Below are 18,403 nucleotides of genomic sequence, written 5' to 3'. Positions count from 1 at the left end.
TTTTTTCATTCTTTTGGATTTGTTTTACAGTGTCTTGATTTCTCATAAAGTCACTAGCCTCCAATTGCTCTATTTTAATTTTTAAGGAAGTATTTTCTTCAGTAATCTTTTGGACTTCCTTTTCCATTTGGCCAGTTTTTCTTTTTTAGGGCATTCTTCTCCTCATTGGCGTTTTGAACTTCTTTTGCCATTTGGGTTAGGCTATTTTTTAAGGTGTTATTTTCTTCAGTATTTTTTTGGGTCTCCTTTAGCAAACTGTTGACTTGTTTTTCATGATTTTCTTGCATCACTCTCATTTCTCTTCCCAGTTTTTCCTCTACTTCTCTTACTTGCTTCTCAAAATCCCTTTTGAGCTCTTCTAAGGCCTGGGACTGATTCATATTTTCCTTGGAGGCTTTGGATGTAGGAGCTCTGACTTTGTTGTCTTTTTCTGGTTGTATATTTTGATCTTCTTTGTCACCAAAGTAATATAATATAGTCTGACTCTTTTTGCACTGCTTGCTCATGATCCCGGACAATTACTTGAGTTTTAAACTCTTTGTTAAGGTAAGAGTCTGCTTCCAATGTGGAGAATGTACTGTCCCAGGCTTTGGGGGTTTATATAGCTGTTTTCAGAGATACTTGTAGGGACCTGTAAATTTTCAGTTCTTCCAAGGTGGTATGATAAGGGGCGAGGTGTTTACGCCTTTTCTGGCCTGTGCTGTGGTCTGTTAGTGACCACAAGCACTCCTTTCTGTCCTGGAACTGTGAAGCTACTACAAGCTCCACTGTGCCAGCACTCCTCCTCACCCCAGGATGGCCGCCCAGAACTGTGACCCAGATCCAAGCATGGGCAAAGCAAGAGATTCCTGCTTCAGCGCCAGCAGTGAGATCCCTGCAATCCCCCTCTGATCAGCCACTTGATTCCCCATCAGTCTGTGGGCTGGAAGCTGGGGAAGCAGCTGCCCACCTCAGGGCCTCGTTCTCAGGGAACTGGAGCTGAGACCCTGCCTTCTTCTCTCAGCACCACAGAAACAGACTTTTCCCACTGACCTTCTAAGTTGTCTTTGGCATTCGTGGATTGAGGAGTCTGGAAGCCACCACAGCTGCCAGGGATTCAGTCCTCTGAGGCCTGCTCCAGGGTCATTGAGGCTTGCCCGCCCCTGCTGCGCTGCGCTCCGCTTTCAGCCCAACGTGATAGACCTTTCTGATCAATCATCCAGGTTGTCTTGGGCTGGAAATTTGTTTCACTCCATCTTTTCATGGGTTCTGCTGCCTTAGAATTTGTTTAGAGCCATTTTTATAGGTATTTGGAGGGGTTTGGGGGAGAGCTCAAGCAAGTTGCTGCTTTCACTCCGCCATCTTGGCTTTGCCCCTGGTGTATGCTAAATAAATATCTGTTGATGAACAGGAGCTTCTCTCTGTTTCAGAAGGTTCATATCACAGCTCATCTGTAGGTCCTCATCATGATTCTTGTCTGTCCTCCCATAAATCTTCCATCCAGTATGCTGAAGGCCTTCCTTCAGATATCCATCTGTGTAGCACTTCAGCTCTCCATCTGTTACCTCTAGCTCCCAGTGTGACCAATTCAACTTCTTTTTACACTACTTATTGCACACAAGTCATCATTGGCAATTTCCTAGCATATTTATATCCACTATGGTTTTCTCCATTATTTTTGGGCCACTTGTAATATTCTTGAAAGCATGATGTTCCAGGAATCATCATAGACATGCAGCATCAAAAAAGAATATTTGTGTAACACAAAGCACTGCTCATTAATTGAGTCCCTTCATACACTTGATGAAATTATAGGTGGCTGGACCTCAAGTAGCCTATGTGCATATGAAGAGGTCAGGAAAATCTGATGAAGACTGATAGAGACAGTATATTTACCATTTGGTGTGGATTTCTTTAGTGCCTTTTCTCCATCTACTCCTTTGTGGAATAAAGAGGAGAGAAACTAAGAGTATGTATTGTAAAGGGGTGAGGGGTAAGAACTCTGTGATTCCTGGTTAAAAAAAAAAGTGGAGAAAAAAGAATCAGCTATGGAGGAAGAACTCAGCTCTTGAGTTCTCTCTTCCCCTTTTCCTTTGTTCCTCTTAGAGAGCAAAGGGGGGGGAAGCAGGGCACATTCATGGAGGTGGAGAAGGGGGACTTCTCCGTCCTTCCCCTTCCCCATCAGCAGTGGGTAATTTTCATCAAAAACATCTGGCCATAGGAGATAAGTGCCTGCACAGTGTCTGAGAGAGGAATTTAAAGACAAAATTTAACAAGAGACAGTGTGTTGTTGTTGATGTTATTATTATTGTTTTAGTGGGAAAATATGACACAAGTGTACGTGGAACAAAAAATTGATCTTTAAAGTCTACAAGTCAACAAGCATTTATTAAACACCTAATATACGTCAAGCAGTGTGCTAAGCTTTGGGTATGTTAAGAACTGGTTTTCAAATCTGTATGTCTGAAAAAATTCATCAAAATCATTTCTTACCTGGTGATGGTGACAGAATAGTGACAAGTAGATTCTCTCCATTAATGAATAGAATATGACCCTCTTCGCAGCAAACATAGAGGTCATTTGTTGAGTTCCAACAGTGTGCAATAGGATGAAGCAAGGGACGAAAATGATCTTTAGGCTTCAATAAAACATGAAAAATCATTTTTGTAAAGACTGCTAAATATATTATGGGCTTACAAACATAACTGATCCTAGAATTTTTGCACCAAGCAAAGGAGGAAGAAGTTAAGAAATGGAGGAGAGAACTCACTCTTGGTAGCAACTGAGAAAATAAACATGCATCAGATTGCTACTTCTGGAGAGGATAGGGGCAACATATATCAGGGGCCAGAAGCAAAGCCGCTGGGGGTAGGAAATCCACCCTGTAGTAAGAATACTATCACCAAGGCTGAGGCCAGGCAAAAGAGAGTGTATTTCCTACCTCCAAAGGCTGCAACTCTGGCCCTCGGCATATGCTGCTTGGGGTAAGGAAGGAAACATGTCCAGAGATAGGGCTTTCCATAACCCTTGAAATTTCAATATCCTGCAACTCTGATTAACCCACCCTAGTTATGGTTCTGTTTTCAAATACACTTCAAAATTCCTCACACACACTTTTTTCCCAATGGACCTACCCTTTTGACAATGTCACCAGCACCTCATTTAACCATCTGTACCTCTCCTGCCTTAAATTTCCTCCTGCTAAAAAAAATACAGGTTTATACTTAATAGGTATACCCAGAACCCTTGTCTGCTGACTCTTTAGTTCAAATATACTTTCAAATCTAAGAAAATTCTTAGCCTGAGGTCACCACTGTCAAATATCCAGTTCTATCTTGTCTCTCTGGTTACATGTTGTGTAGCCACATGCCCTATGTGTTATAGATTCCCTACTGAAGTTATCTGAATGCTTAATTCAATCAGAGAATTAGTCAGTTGATACTAATGGCCTTTGGCTTCTATAAATTCATAAATGACTGTATCCAGCATTATTTTTATTTCATGAAAAATTGTCAAAGGGACATGTACACTGCCTGTGACTATGTCCTTGGGAGTTGAGGAGAAACTCAGGTATCTGAACTGTTATCATTATAGCATGGGGACAGTGATAATACCCATACATTGCCTGTAGTACTGCAGCATTCAAGCATAGGAGAGAGCCATTCTCCCCTTCTCTTATATTATATTATTATATTATAGGTAATATAATATAATGGAAAGAACATTATTATCCTCTGAATTAGGATATATGAGTTCCAGTTCTGCCTCTGCTACTAGCTAGATCTTGAATAAATCATTTCCCTTTTCTAAGTCTCACCCTCTGAATCTATAAAATTAGGTTGAAAACTGTAAGTTCCTCTTTGAGTCTAACATTCTGAAAAATTAATTGTGTAATTTTATTTTCGATGCAAAAGTGAAGAATTTACTTGAGCTTTCATGTGATGCTCCATCATTATTAAGAATTTCACTAAAGGGGTTATATGACTAACAAGATGAATTATGCACCAAATGTAGAATAATTACAGCTATAACCACAGAACAAAAAAAAATGTGACAAGTTAAAAAGCCTTATGAACTATTATCATAGAACACTAATCCTTAAAGCATTCACTTAGCACCTCTCCCCCACTAGCTTTAACATTCCTGGAAATACAAACTAGCCCACAGGTTTGGGCCTGGGACCCACATTGGGATCCCCTCCTGCTGTAGAAACTGAATGGTAAACCCTACTCCTTCCTTGACCCCCACCCCAGAAAACACACAGTATGTGATACTTTTAAATACACTCATTTAAGGAAGATACTGAGTCTGCCCAATCACATGAAGGAGAAGGTGGAGGAAAGAGTTCTGCCTAGATTGGAAACATCCCTCCATGCCCACCAAGGCTAATGAGATAGCAGATATTGATTCAGCCTTAGAAGGGAAGGATGAGAGCCACGGGAGAAACAGGGGCAAAGGTCCAAGATGAGTGACTGGACCAGATCAGAAGAAAAGGGGACTGAAATGCAGCTAGGGGAAACCCTATCCTCCAAGAGGAGTCTTAGGGCAAGGATCGAAGCCAGTGAAACATAAATTCCCCACTGTGGAAGAAGGTTGGTGCAGCTTTGAATCCAGGGGGTATACACAACATAAAAGGAGGAAGTTGTCAGAAAGTGAGGCATGGGGAATATATAGAAAAAGAGCACAAACAAAAGATTTCAGGAATAAAATTCAACTAAAAATCTAGAACATAGGCATCTAAATCAATGAAGAGTTTACTAAAACTAGAATGCAAACAGAATACGAAAAACCAAGTATAGAACTCACTTAACAAATAATATAAGACAAAGGAAAATGAATCAACAACTGATAACACACAGAATCCTGTGAAATCATAAAAGAACATGGAGCAAAAACAAACTCCAGACTGATTCAAAAAAGAAATGAAATCTATACGAGGAGAAAATAGGAATTAAAAAAATCTGAATTTTTATCTCTCAAAGAAAAAATAATCAGCAGATGAGAAAAAAATGAATCCACAGTGGTGAGCATCTTCAAAAAAGTACTGGGAATACTAAGAAAAGCAATAATAATTCCTGATTTCAAGAAGTTCACAGTGAAATGGGAAATGCAAACAACTATGTAAATATATGATCTATTGGAGGTAATCTAGAAGGAAAACTCTAGCACTAAGGAGGACATGAAAGGCTTCTTGCAGGAGGTGGGACTTTAGCTGGCACTGGGAGGAAGCCAGGGAAGCCAAGAAGTAAAAGCAAAGAAGGAGAGCATTCTAAGCATGAGGGTCATCCAATGAAAAAGTACCAAGTTGTTATATAGAGTATCATGTGCAAGGAATGGCAAGTAGGCCCCATATCACTGGACTGTCAACTATGTGAGAACAAAGTATAAGCCCAGAAAGACAGAGAGAGGAGTGTGAAGCTAAACAAAGGACTTCTATATTTGATAGAGTAGATAATAAGGAACCACTAGAATTAATAAATTCCAGGAGTAGAAGGTAGGGAGGTGGGTGACATAGCCAAACTAGATCTTTAGGAAGATGATTTTGGCAACTAAGTGGAAAATGAATTGGAATACAGAGTTTGATTCAGGGAGACCAATCAGAAGCCTATTGAGATACTCCAGGTATGAGGTGATGAAGACTTACATCAGGGGGGATGTCAGGGTCATAGGAGAGTGGAGAGAGAAAAGGTGAAGGAAGGAAAGGAAGAAGAAAATAAGCTTTTACTATAAACCTACTATGTGGTAGGCACTGTGCTAAGTTTTTAAAATAATATCTCATTTTGGATTTATACAAGAGATGTTGCAAAAGTAGAATCATCAAGACTTGGCAATGGGTTAGATATCCAAAGTTGCAGGTGAGGTAGAATCTAAGATAGCATCTTTATTGTAAGCTTGAGTGACTGGGAGGATGGTAGTAAATTTGATAGTAATAAGGAAGTTAGGAAGAGGGGAGATTTGGGGGGAAAGATAATAAGTTTTGGACAAATTGGGTTTCAGATATCTGTGGAATATCCAGTTCTATATGTCCAATCTGCAGTTGGTGATGTAAGACAGGTCAGAAGAGAGGTTAGGGCTGGGTTAATTATATGAGAGAATCATCTCTGTAGAGATAATAACTGAGCTAATGAGATCACAAAGCAAAACTGTGTGGAGGAAGAGGAAAGGGCCCAGGACAAAGAAGGAGCAGTCGTTCAGGTAGGAGGAAAACCTGGATAAAGCAGTGTCACAAATACCAGGAGATAAGAGAATATCCAGAAGAAAGGAGTAGTTGACAATGTCACAGACTGTAAAAGACAAGAAGGCTGAGGATTTAGAAAAGGCTTTTAGATTTGGCGATTAAGAATTCCATTGAGTGTAGTTTCAGTTGAATGATGAGATCACAAGTCATATTTCGGAGAATTTAAGAGAATGGGAGGAAAGAAAGTGGAGGCACCAATTATAGACAACTTTCTCAAGAAGTTTAGCAATGAAAGGGAGGCAAATAATAGAATGATAATGGGCAGTCTACTGGAGAAGACAGGATGAAGTGAAGTCATGAATATATGTAGAGTGGTTTGCCTTGGTAAAGAGGACGGCAACCCCTTCATGGAAAATAGGGATGAAAGGGTATATAGTGGGAAGAGACATCTGAGAGATGTGAGATGGGAAGGGGTGAAGAGGGAGCTCTTGACAAATGACCTCAATTTTTTCAGTGAAATATAAGGTAAGGTTCTCAGCTTAAAAATGGGGTAGGGGGACTATTGGAAGTTTGCAGAGGAAAAAAATGTTTGGAAGGGCTGCTGTGATGAGTGGGAAAGTGAATCAATTAGGGATGTGTAAAAGGTTTGCTTTGATGCAGTGAGGGTACTATAGAGATTATGTAACACAAATGTGTAGTGGATCAAGTCAGCATAGTTTGATGTTTTCTTCAGCTTTATTGAGCAGTATATAAATAAGAATGAAGTCAATGGATGGTGGGAGTAATCCAAGGTTGGGCTTGGCAAGAAATTGTTGGATATAAGGTAAGGGAACAAGGGACTCAAAAGTAGAGAGTAATGTAGAACTGGTTCACTAGGGCATTAGGATGGGGAAAGTAGGAGAGTGTAGAAAAGTGCAGGGGTGATGGCCTGGGAAAGAACAGAGAGGTAGAGAGATTGGGGTCAGAATGAGTATGAGAATCAGAGTTAGGGATCATAAGGCTGAGGGAAGGATGGAATGATGAAAGATTACAATCAAATAAGGAAATTTCAGTGCTCATGAACTCTGAAGTAGAACAATTGTGGGTAAAAGATAAGGGTATGACCATCTCTATATGTAGCTGAGATGGAGGGGAAGAGTAGGTAATAAGTGATAAGAAGTTGAGGAACTAGGAAGTTAAGAGTATGTGAGGGAGTATTAATATATATGTTGAAGGCCCCTAGTATGAGGGCAGGAGTTGGTGAGGAAAGAGCATGAGCCAGGTACTGAACTCATTGAGTAGAGGAGTGTTCTACTAACTGGTAAATAACAGCTCTCAGAATCTTGATTGAAATGTGGTTTGAATTGACCTTAGAAGAGAATAGATTACTAAATGGTGGAAGAGGGAGATTTAGAAATGGCAGTTGAGGAGCAAGAAACATTCCAATATTCCTACCATGACCATGATTTGGGAGGTATTAATGAAAGTAAAATTAGTACAGAAGAGGATGGCTAGGGGATCTGTGTCATCAGAAAGCAGTCAGGTTTCAGTGAGCTCCAGAAGATAGAGGAAGTGAAAAAGGAAAAGATTTAAATGACAACAAGTTTGTTAACGGAGCAAGCATTCCAGAGAGCACAGCAGAAGGGGTAGATAGATCTGGAAGAGACATTGGAGAGGGTAAGATTAAGGGGAATGGGATTCGCCTCTAGTGGATGAAGAATGGGATTTGTACAGTTATAATAGAAGTTCAGAATCACTGAGATGTGGAAAATATGACAATAAATTTAAATAACACAATGATCAAGAAATGAAATAAATTACTCCATGTCTGCGGGTTATTTTTTTTAAGAAAGTAAGAAGATAGAAGACTGAACTATAGAATTAAAGAGAAATCAAGAGATTTTTAAAAAAGTATACTAGGTGATAAGTGGAATTTAATAATTAAGAGAAATGAAAGAAGAGGAAAACTAAAGAACAGTGGACTAAAATCCATAACCCTTACAGACTAAACAATGTAATTTGTAGTACTAAATCACAAAATTGGAGGGTGAATTTTAATGGAGAGAGGGAAAGTGGAATATAAATGGGAATGTGTGGTGACCTGTTAAGATGCTGGAATGAGGCAGCAACCCAGAAAAACTCTCCCAATATTCCCCTCCAAACAACTTTAAAATAATGCATCAAGTCAAATTCTGGAGCATCATAGCTAATAAAGGTTAGAGTAAGACATTTTTTCTGGCCCAAGACAACTTAGGAGTTTGGAAGGAGAGGTCTGTGACACTGTGGTGGGGTTAGGCCAGAGCACAGGCAGCAAAAACACCAAACTTGGGCCTTAGAAGAGGCTGTGATAGCATCAGCAGCAGCTTAAGGTAGTCACTATCCAGAAACAGTAAGGGGACTGGACAACTGGTCAGAAAGAGATTGCAGAGGACCCTGTGCTGAAGGTGGGTGCAGGACCAGGTGCTATTTGGCAACAGCATTGCCCATAGGCAGTTGCAGGGCAGAGAGGAGCACTAGCACTTGCAGCTGCAGAGGAGCAGGAGCACTTCCTGGGTAAAGAGCAGATCACAGGCCAGGAGAACAGTGACTATGCCTCTCCCAGATCATGCCACCTTGGAAGCACCAAAAACTTACAGACCCCCAGAACTGGCTCTGAAAACAACAGTGTGAAAAATGGCTCTGCACCCCAGGTGAGCAGAGGCCAACTTTAACACAAAGTTCAAAGTTAAGAAATATACTGGAAATGGGCAAACAAAAGAAAACTAACCTGACCATTAAAAAGCTACTATGATGACAAGGAAGATCAAGACACAAACTCAGAAAACAACATGAAAACAGCTACAAACAAAGCCTCAAAGAAAATAAAATGTAAATTGGACACAAGCTCCACAAGAATTCCTGGTAAAGCTAAATAAAAAGATGAGAGGTCAAAGAAAAATTGAGAAAAGAAATGAGCATGATGCAAGAAAATTATGAAAAGAATACCAATAGTTTGGTAAAAAGTTTGTTAAAAAAAGTAAAAAATACTAAAGAAAATAACACCTTAAAAAACAGAACTGGCCTGCAGTAAAAAAAAGGTACAAAAATTCACTGAATAAAAAGAACTCCTTAAAAAGTAGAATAGAAAAAAAAGTAGAAAGAACCAAATGGAAAAAGAGGTACATAAGCTCACTGAAGAAAATAATACTTTAAAAATTATAATTGAGGGGCAGCTAAGTGGCACAGTGATAGAGCACTGGACCTAGAGTCAGGAAGACCTGAGTTCAAATCCAGCCTCAGACACTTAACACTTACTAGCTGTGTGACCCTGGGCAAGTCACTTACATCCCAACTAAATCACCAAAAAATAAAAAAAAATTAAAATTGGACAAGTGGAAGCTAATGACTCCAAAAGACATCAAGATACAATAAAACAAAATCAAAAGAGTTTTTAAAAATTGAAGAAAATGTGAAATATCTCATTGGAAAAAGAGCTGAGAGGGAAAATAGATCAAGGAGAGTTAATTTAAGAATTATTGGACTAACAGAAATCCATGAACAGAAAAAAAAGCCTTTACCTCATACTTTTAAGAAAACTGCCCTGATATCTTGGATCCAGAGGGTAAAATAGAAATAGAAAGAATCCATTGATTATCTCCTGGAAGAATTCCCAAAATGAAAATTCTCAGGAATATTATAGCAAAAGTCAAGAGCTCCCAGTAAAGGAGAAAATACTTCAAGCAGCCAGAAAGAAACAGTTCAAATATCATGGAGCCACAATTGGAATCACACAAGATTTAGGTATTTCCACATTAAAGAATCATTGAGTTTAGAATATTATATTCCAGAAGGCAAAGGAGCTAAGATTGCAACCAAGAATAACCTACCCAGCAAAACTCAGTATAATCCTTCAGGGGAAAAATGAAATACAGGATTTTCAAGCATTCCCAATGAAAAGACCAGCTGAATAGAAAATTTGACATTCAAACACAAGACTCAATCAAAGCATAAAAAGGTAAACATGAAAGAGAAATAATAAGGGACTTAATAGAGTTAAACTGTTTACATTCCTATATGAGCAAATGGGAAATGTAACTCCCAAGAATCTTATCATTATTAGGACTGCTGGAAAGCATCTACATAGACAGGTCATAACTGTGAGCCAATTATTTTCGGATGATCTAAAAAAAATGGAGGGATGAGAAAGAGGGATGCATTGGAAAAAGGGGGGAAGAAGAGGAAAATTGAGGAAATTATCTTACATAAAGGAGGAGTGCAAGGAAAAGCTTTTACAGTGGAGGGGAAAATGGGGGGTGGCAGGTAATATTTGAACCTCACTAATCAGAATTGGTTCAAAGAAGGAAGAATATGTGTGTGTGTGTGTGTGTGTGTGTGTGTGTGTGTATACAACTCAACTGGATATAGAAATCTTATCTTACCTAACAGGGATGAAGGAGGGGAAGGGAATAAGATAAAGAGGGGATGTTAAAAGGGAGGGCAGATTAAGGGAAACAATGGTCAGAAGCAAAATAGACTTTTCAGAAGGGGTAGGGTAAAAAGAGAATGAAATGGATAAATGAAGAAAATAGGTTGGAGGGAAATGCACAGTTAGTAATCATAACTGTGAATGTGAATGAGATGAACTCCAATAAAATAGAAGTGAAAAGCAGAATAGATTAGAAACCAATATCCAACAATATGCTGTTTACAAGAAACACATTTGAAATAGAAAAACACACATAAGACTTAAAATAAGGGTCTGGAAGAGAATCTCATTTGCTTCAGGTGAGGTGAAAAAGGCAGGTGTAGCAATCATGATCTCAGACAAAGCAAAAGCAAAAATAAATTTAATTAAAAGAAATAAGCAGGGAAACTACATTTTGCTAAAAATAGATAATATTTAGATTATATATAGATAATAGATAATACAGTAATATAGATTTTTTAAAAAGTGTACTAAGTACAGAGATCACTTTCTCCTCTGGAGCCATCTGGGTCCAGTGACAAGATATAGATCAGAACAATTGTTGATGGCTCCCAAGCAATATTGTACCAGTGATCAACTGTGATAGACTAGCTACTCTGGTCAATACATGATCCAAGACAATTCCAAATGACTTTTGACAAAACTGCTATCCACTTCCAGAAATAACTGATAAACTCTGAGCACAAATTAAAGTATAATTTTTTCACTTTTTTGCAACATGACTAGTATGTTTTGCATGATTTTACATGTATAGTTGATATCATATTGCTTGCCTTCTCAATGGGGGAGGAAGGGTTGAGGGAGAGGGAGAGAATTTGTAACTCAAAATTTAAAATATATATATATGTGTATATATATATGTGTGTACATATATATATATATATATGTGTGTACATATATATATATATATATATATATACATATATATACATACATACATATATGACAAAAAGCCATCCCCTAAAAGGTAAATGGTGAAAGCATGTAAATAAACAGTTCTAAAAAAATTTGCAAGTCATATAAAAGAATTCTCTATCAGTAATAATAAGAGAAATACAAACCAAAACAAAAGAGCTTTAATTCCAACCCAGTAAATTGGTAAGAATGACAAAAAATGAGAATACTTAATTTTGGATGGTCTGTGGAAGAATTGGTACTCTAACGCATTATTGCTGGAACTTTAAATTAGTATAGCTATTCTGGAAAGCAATTTGGAGTTGTGCAAAGAAGTAGCTAAAATGTTCATACTTTTTGACCCATGAGATTCCACTGCTCATGAAATATCCACAGGGGATCAATGACAAAAAGAACGGTTCCTTATAGCCTAAAATATTTATAGCAGATTTTTGTGGTAATAAAAAACTGAAAGCAAAGTAGATATATACCCATTAATTGAGGAATGGCTAAATAAATTGTGGTACATTGTGTAATGGAATATTACCATGCTGTAAAAAATATGATGAATACAGAGAAGCTTAGAAAGACCTAAGTGAACTGATGCAAAGTGAAGTAAGCAAAACTAAGAAAATAATAAAGATACAGTGTACTACCACAATGTAAGTGAAAAGTAAAACAACAACAAAACAATCAAAACTGAATATTGTAGAACTGCAAGGAACAAGCTTGGTCCCAAAGAAGAGATGGGAAAAAACACCTCCTTTTTTTTGGCTAGGCAATGGTAAGTGACTTGCCCAGGGTCACACATCTAGTGAGTGTTATGTGTCTGAGGCTGGATTTGAACTCAGGCCCTCCTGATTCTAGGGCTGATGCTCTATCCACTCTGCCACCTAGCTGCCCCTAAGAAATATCTCCTTTGAAGAAGTAGGGAAGAGCGGGCTTAGAATACTGTATATGTCACACTTTTCTGATATGTTGATTAGATTTATGAAACCATGTTTTTTCTTTATTCATCTTTTGTTATTTATTATTGTGAGGGATGGCTCTCCAAGAGGAGGTGACAGAGATATGTTGGGAATTGTAGGCAAAAAACATGAAGTGCCAGAAGAAGGGTAGAAATTGCTTACCAGGGGGCATAAATCAGGATCACAAAAGTCTTCTCAAGAATGAGAAAGGTGGATGTGAGATGTTAGAATGAACTACATACACAATTAAGAAGCATAGGCTAAAAACCCAGAAAAAAAGTCAATATACTATATGAAGGCAAAAAAAATTATTTTTGAAAACCTGAGAGAGAGAGAGAGAGAGAGAGATGTACTTTAAAGTAGTATTTGTATGGCAGTTAAGCCTCCATTCCCAAAAGAAAATATTTAAAATATGTTCAAATAGTTAAGATAAGCCCAATATTATATTAGTGATATGCATAAATGAAGTTTCTTTGATAAAGCTTCATGCGCAATGAACTGTATTCTCAATGAAACATCAGCAACTAAAGTTAAAGATCTGTTCCTATACCCCAAACTAGTAAATAACAAATATTGACTGACATTTATATTGTGATTTATGGTTTTCAAAAACCTTTGGTATCCACTATATGATTTGAGCCTCAGAATAGACCTATAAGTTAGATAGCTGTTATTATTCCCATTTTACAGAATGATCTAAGAATAAAGAACTGGTTAGACATCTCTTCTCCATGAGGTCATAGCTTATTTCCCCCTGTTCCTCACCCAGTACAAGAGGGACTTCACAAATACGTGCTGACTTGGATTGAATTACATCTGAAGAATTAGAGTGACATGAGAACAAATATTTCCTGTGTTTTAGTAATGACCCATATATGACTGTTTCCTTAGAACCCAACTTCCCAGTTTAGTGTAAGGGCACCTTTAATAGAGTAGTATGGATCAGATTATTGAGAAAAGAGTGTATTGGCAGTTACCTTGAAGTTTTCTGCTTCTATACCAACTAGCCCAGCAACAGCAGAAAGTGGTAGTACGGGTCCATAGAAAGGATCCTTGAGCCCTTGGGAGAACAATCCTTCAAATTCCTTTATAAAAGTCCCATCCTCTGTAGGAAGATTTACTGGCCTAAAGACACAGAAAGAAACATGAAAATAATAAGGAATATCATTAACAGAAAATAAGCATTTGTGTAGCCCAATGTGGAAATATTTCTCATAAAAACAAGGTTTTTAAAAAAATTCCTTTGTCTTATTTCTATATGAATTGTAAAACTATACATTACAATTCTAAACTAGACATAGAAGAATTTTCAAGACCACAAAACAGGTTACGTAAATCAGAAGTTTACAAAATAAGGGTCCCAATCCCCCGAGAAGTTTTGTCACAACCTCAAGGGCGTCCTGGCATGGCCCCATTAACCCCAAATATATCCTCCCTCTCCCTGATCCCAGATCTGTACAAATTCCCCCCTTCTGTTCCTAGGGCAAAACAGTAGCTGTGCAGATGCCATTGGGAAAACCTGCCCACATTCATACAGTGCACCCACAAGCTGCTTCCCAGATCAGCCTATTGCTTTCCAGGCACCATTCATAGGGCAAGCCCTGTAGCAGTCACCCAGTGATCAAGGGACCTCTTCAACTGGCAAAGGTATGCATGGATTTTTATCTGCATTTAAGAATCTTATTATGGTATCTTTTCCCAAATAGTACCAATGTTATACTTCCACTACCTCCTGTAGTATTCCTCACATTCACGCACCCCACATAATCAAAGCGGTTGGCAAATCTAGTCACTTTTATCTCTGCAGCTTCTTTCCCATCTATCCTTTTCATTCTGCTCAAATAAAAATCACCCAAGCTTAAGTCCTCATCAGCTCTTACCTGGACTACTTCAACAGCCTCCTACTTGGTCTCCCTCAAGGCTTTCCCCTCCTCCAGTCCATCTTCTCTACATCTCCCAAAGTTCAGGTCTGACTGGCACTCCACCTGCTCAATAAACTCCTGTGGCTCCTGTTATCTCTATTAAATACAAACTCTTCTGGTTGGCATGTAAAGCCCTTCAAACCTACCTTTCCAGACTTATTATACCTTATTCCCCTTCCTGCACTCTACCTGCCAGTTAAACTAACCTTCTTGCTACTCCTCACACTCACATAAAAACACAAAAACATTTAGATGTGATTAAGAAATTAAGGTTTGATAGTATTGAGCCAAACCATGCAAAGAGAAAAATAGAAACATATCTGTAGACTGAAAAGCTGTTAGGCTTATTGACTTATCACATCCCTTATAACACTGGCAAATACCTTTGGTGAACATACATTTCCCTCTTTTATGATTTCCATAGAATTAATAAGCAGAAGGTTGTGGAACAGAGATCTCTATCAAGGACTCTTACATGATTTTAACATAAGTCCAGGAGACTCCTTATTAAAGAAAAGAGACTTCTGAGGCAAATGTTTAAAAAAATTTATTAACAACTTACATTAATGATCTTTAATTTTTAGGACTTTCTATCCAAATGCATGCATGTAAAAATGTAATTTGCCATAGAGAAACATTCATGAAAACCTACCCATTCTCTCTTCATATGTTCATCGGGTATTATCATCAATATGTGCGTAGATCATAAAGATAAGGAAGTAGACACATGGGTTGCCAGTTATTGATATTTTCTCAATTCCTTTTTTGGTTAGTATAACCATCTTTTTAAAAAAAAATTTTGGTTATTTTCCCCTCCTTGAGATATCATATAATCATATAAACTGAACCTTTGGTGCTTCCAAAATTCTGTTGCCTCCATAATGAACTTTCTAAAAATGTACTTGTTTAATCTAGGCAGTATTCCTAATTTCATTTTCTTCACTGCCTTTTCAGCTTCTTTATACAGATATCACTGACTAAAATGTTAGGGTCTAAATATATTTGTTTCTCTTTCAAGCACAATAAAAATGGATCATTGTAGACAAAGTGAAAAATTTCTTCCATTTTCTACCTATTCTTTTCCAGCCCATTTTGCCTATAAGTATTCTTAAGATGATATGGTTTAATTGGGTCTTGTGCCAAGCTTTCTGTAGACTTACTTTCACTTAGCCCTATTTTTGCCTTGAAAAAAAAATTAATATTACACTCAACCTTCTGTTGTCTGCCATCATGTTTGGTTTTTTTTTTTTTTTTAGATGAAGTTGTTTTATAAACTGGTGTGGTTCTTTGCTGCCATCTTTCTACATGTGACAAGGAGAGCAAGTGCTTGTTTGACTGTGGTAGTTTCTGGGCTTTTTTAGCCTTCTCATGATGATTGCTTTTATTGGTTAAGCTTTTGCAGAAAAAAAGTGATAATCAAGATCAATATTGTTGTTATTCATTTCTCATTTTCCTGTAATGGTTCATCTGAATTGGTCATGCTGAAGCTGCTGCTGTTATTTGCAATATCTTCTTAGCTTTAACCTTACTTCTAACTTTATGTTGATTTTTACTTTTGCTCTTTGATCTGACTGCACATACAGCAAATTATATTATACTCAAAACAATTATGAATAATTTCTCCCCACACCTCAGCAAAATGCAAGCTCTTTAAGGGCAGGTAGTATTTTTTTCCTTTTTATCCCTGGCACCCAACTCAGTGCCTGGCACATAGTAGCTACAGTAGCCAGCACATAAAAGCTTGTTGAATTGAATCAAATTGTTAAGAAATCATTTCACAGGGGTAGCCAGGTGGTGTAGTGGATAGAGCACTGGCCCTGGAGTCAGGAGGACCTGAGTTCAAATCTGGCATCAGACACATAACACTCACCACCTATGTGACTCTGGGTAAGTCACTTAACCCCAATTGCCTTACCAAAAAGAAAAAAGAAAAAAGAAATAATTTCACATTGATGATGTTCAGCTCTCACAATGTCCATGGACTTATATTTCTCTTTCTGAAGTTAGCATTCATGATATTGTAGGGAAGGCAGGAAAACAGAATAAAAAAGGAAGTGAAACAAAAGTCACTAACCCCTTTCAATTTTTTCCATTCAACCCTTTCATTTTCAGAGACCACAGAATGGTATCCTGTGATGGAGGTTAAAGAGGTTTTTTCAGGGTAAGTCAAATAATTATTTGGACTAAAAGAACCCAAATGGTAGGATTTTAAATGGAATAGACCAGGTAGGGAAGAATTAGAGATCATTGACCACTATGCAAAAAAAAGAAATCTAGTTGGTAAGAATTGATGGGAAAAAGTGGAAAGCAGTCTGACTTCCAGAAATTAGGTTTAGACCAGCATCTTCTACCATATCCTACAACAAACTCAAAATGCCAATGTGGCCTGAATAGTAACAATCATATCACAAAAGAATTAGAAAAGAACCACACTGGGCACCTTTAACAGCAATGGGTAGACAAATTCTTAACTTTCTAATAAAGGTTAGAGACAATCACAAAAACAGACAATCTTTATTACATTAAATTTTAAAGTTTTGCAAGAATAGTATTAGTGCCACTAGAATGGAAAGGCATGTGATCAGCTGGAAAAAATATTTGTATCAAATATCTCTGATAAAAGTCTGATATCCAAAACTTATAGGCATCTACTATGTATCTATATCTAGATAGACAGGTCCAAAAAGATTTCTCTCAATAAGTAGTTAAATGAAATGAATAAGCAGTTCTCAAAAGAAGAATTCCAAACTATTAAATGTCATATGAAAGAATGTCTCAAATCACTAATAACAAAAGAAATATACCTAAAAATGGGCAGCTAGGTGGTGCAGTGGATAGTGCCATACCTACAGCCAGGAAGACTCTTCTTCCTGAGTTCAAATCTGGCCTGAGACACTTACTAGCTGTGTGACCCTGGGTGAGTCACTTAATCCTGTTTGCTTCAGTTTCCTCATCTGTAAAATGAGCTGGCGAAGGAAATGGCAACTGCTCCAGTATCTTTGCCAAGAAAACCCCAAATGGGGTCATGAGGAGTCAGACAAGACCGAAAAACTGAAGAAACATACATGAAAACAAGCTCAAGATTCAAACTCAGATACTCCAAGTTGGTAGATGACAAAATATGGGAATAATCAAGGCTGAAGGAGGCTGTGGAAAGAGAGACACATTGCTGCATCTTGCTAGAATTATGAATTGGCCAAACATGATGAAAAGCAATCTGGAATTTCCATTTAAAAGTAACTATAGTCCAAAAGTGATTAAAATGACCCAGAGATCTGCTACAAGTTTATATCCCAAGAATGTCAAAGATAGAAACTTTTATGCCAAAATATACATCAGAGAACATTTTGGGAGAAATTTCTTTATATAAAGAAATTGAAAAAAAAATTGTGCCCATTGATTGAGGAGTAGCCAAAATACCTATGGTATATGAGTGCAGATGAAAATTGCCACATAGTAAGAGAGAAATGGATATGAAGAATTCAGAGAAACATGAGAAAACTTATATGAACTGAACACTATATAGCTGTAATGACCAATCTTGGTCTCAGAGAAGAGTTGAGAAAATGTACTGCAGTGCCTTTCCCTGAATAGGGGGAGGATCTATGAAGGAAGTAGAACAGTACATATACTGACAAACTCAGTTGATGTGTTGGTTTTGCTAAATAGATTTTTTATGTTTTAATCTTCGTTAAAGGGGATGGCTTATGGGTAGGGGAAGGTGAAAGAACATATTTGGAAATTAATGTGATGTTAAAGCGAAGCATCTGTAAAAATAAGATAAGCATTCCATTAAAAGAATGGCTCTTTGTAAAATCACATGACTCTGTGGGGGCAGAACATAAAACACTTCTATATTATTGTGGAAAACTACGATTTTTTTTATGGCTAGGTTCTTCAAGAGTGTTTGAGATAAAAAGAAAAACTTTTGGGTCACCTTCCCTTCATATTCTCCACATACTCCACAACCCCCATTTTAGGAAGAGCTAACATTTATATAATACTTCAAGGTTTGCAA

At 37.6% G+C, this 18,403-nt stretch overlaps 1 protein-coding gene across 1 annotated transcript in view; it reads right to left on the bottom strand.

Annotated features, from left to right (window-relative positions):
* LOC110209473 (cilia- and flagella-associated protein 43-like) overlaps positions 1-18,403 on the bottom strand; it is a 167,245-nt gene that overhangs the window by 131,647 nt on the left and 17,195 nt on the right. Inside the window, exons 5-6 of the mRNA XM_078151074.1 lie at positions 13,441-13,588; positions 2,473-2,617 (exon numbers count right to left, since the gene is read on the bottom strand). Of these exons, the coding sequence (XP_078007200.1) occupies positions 2,473-2,617; positions 13,441-13,588 (293 nt within the window). The remainder of the gene's footprint in view (positions 1-2,472; positions 2,618-13,440; positions 13,589-18,403) is intronic.

This window comes from Phascolarctos cinereus, unplaced genomic scaffold (assembly GCF_003287225.1).
Source record: "Phascolarctos cinereus isolate Bilbo 61053 unplaced genomic scaffold, phaCin_HiC Scaffold_3;HRSCAF=262, whole genome shotgun sequence".
Taxonomy (NCBI): Eukaryota; Metazoa; Chordata; class Mammalia; order Diprotodontia; family Phascolarctidae; genus Phascolarctos; species Phascolarctos cinereus.
The sequence above is the reverse complement of the archived record's forward strand: the minus strand, read 5'-3'. Positions and strand labels throughout refer to the sequence as shown.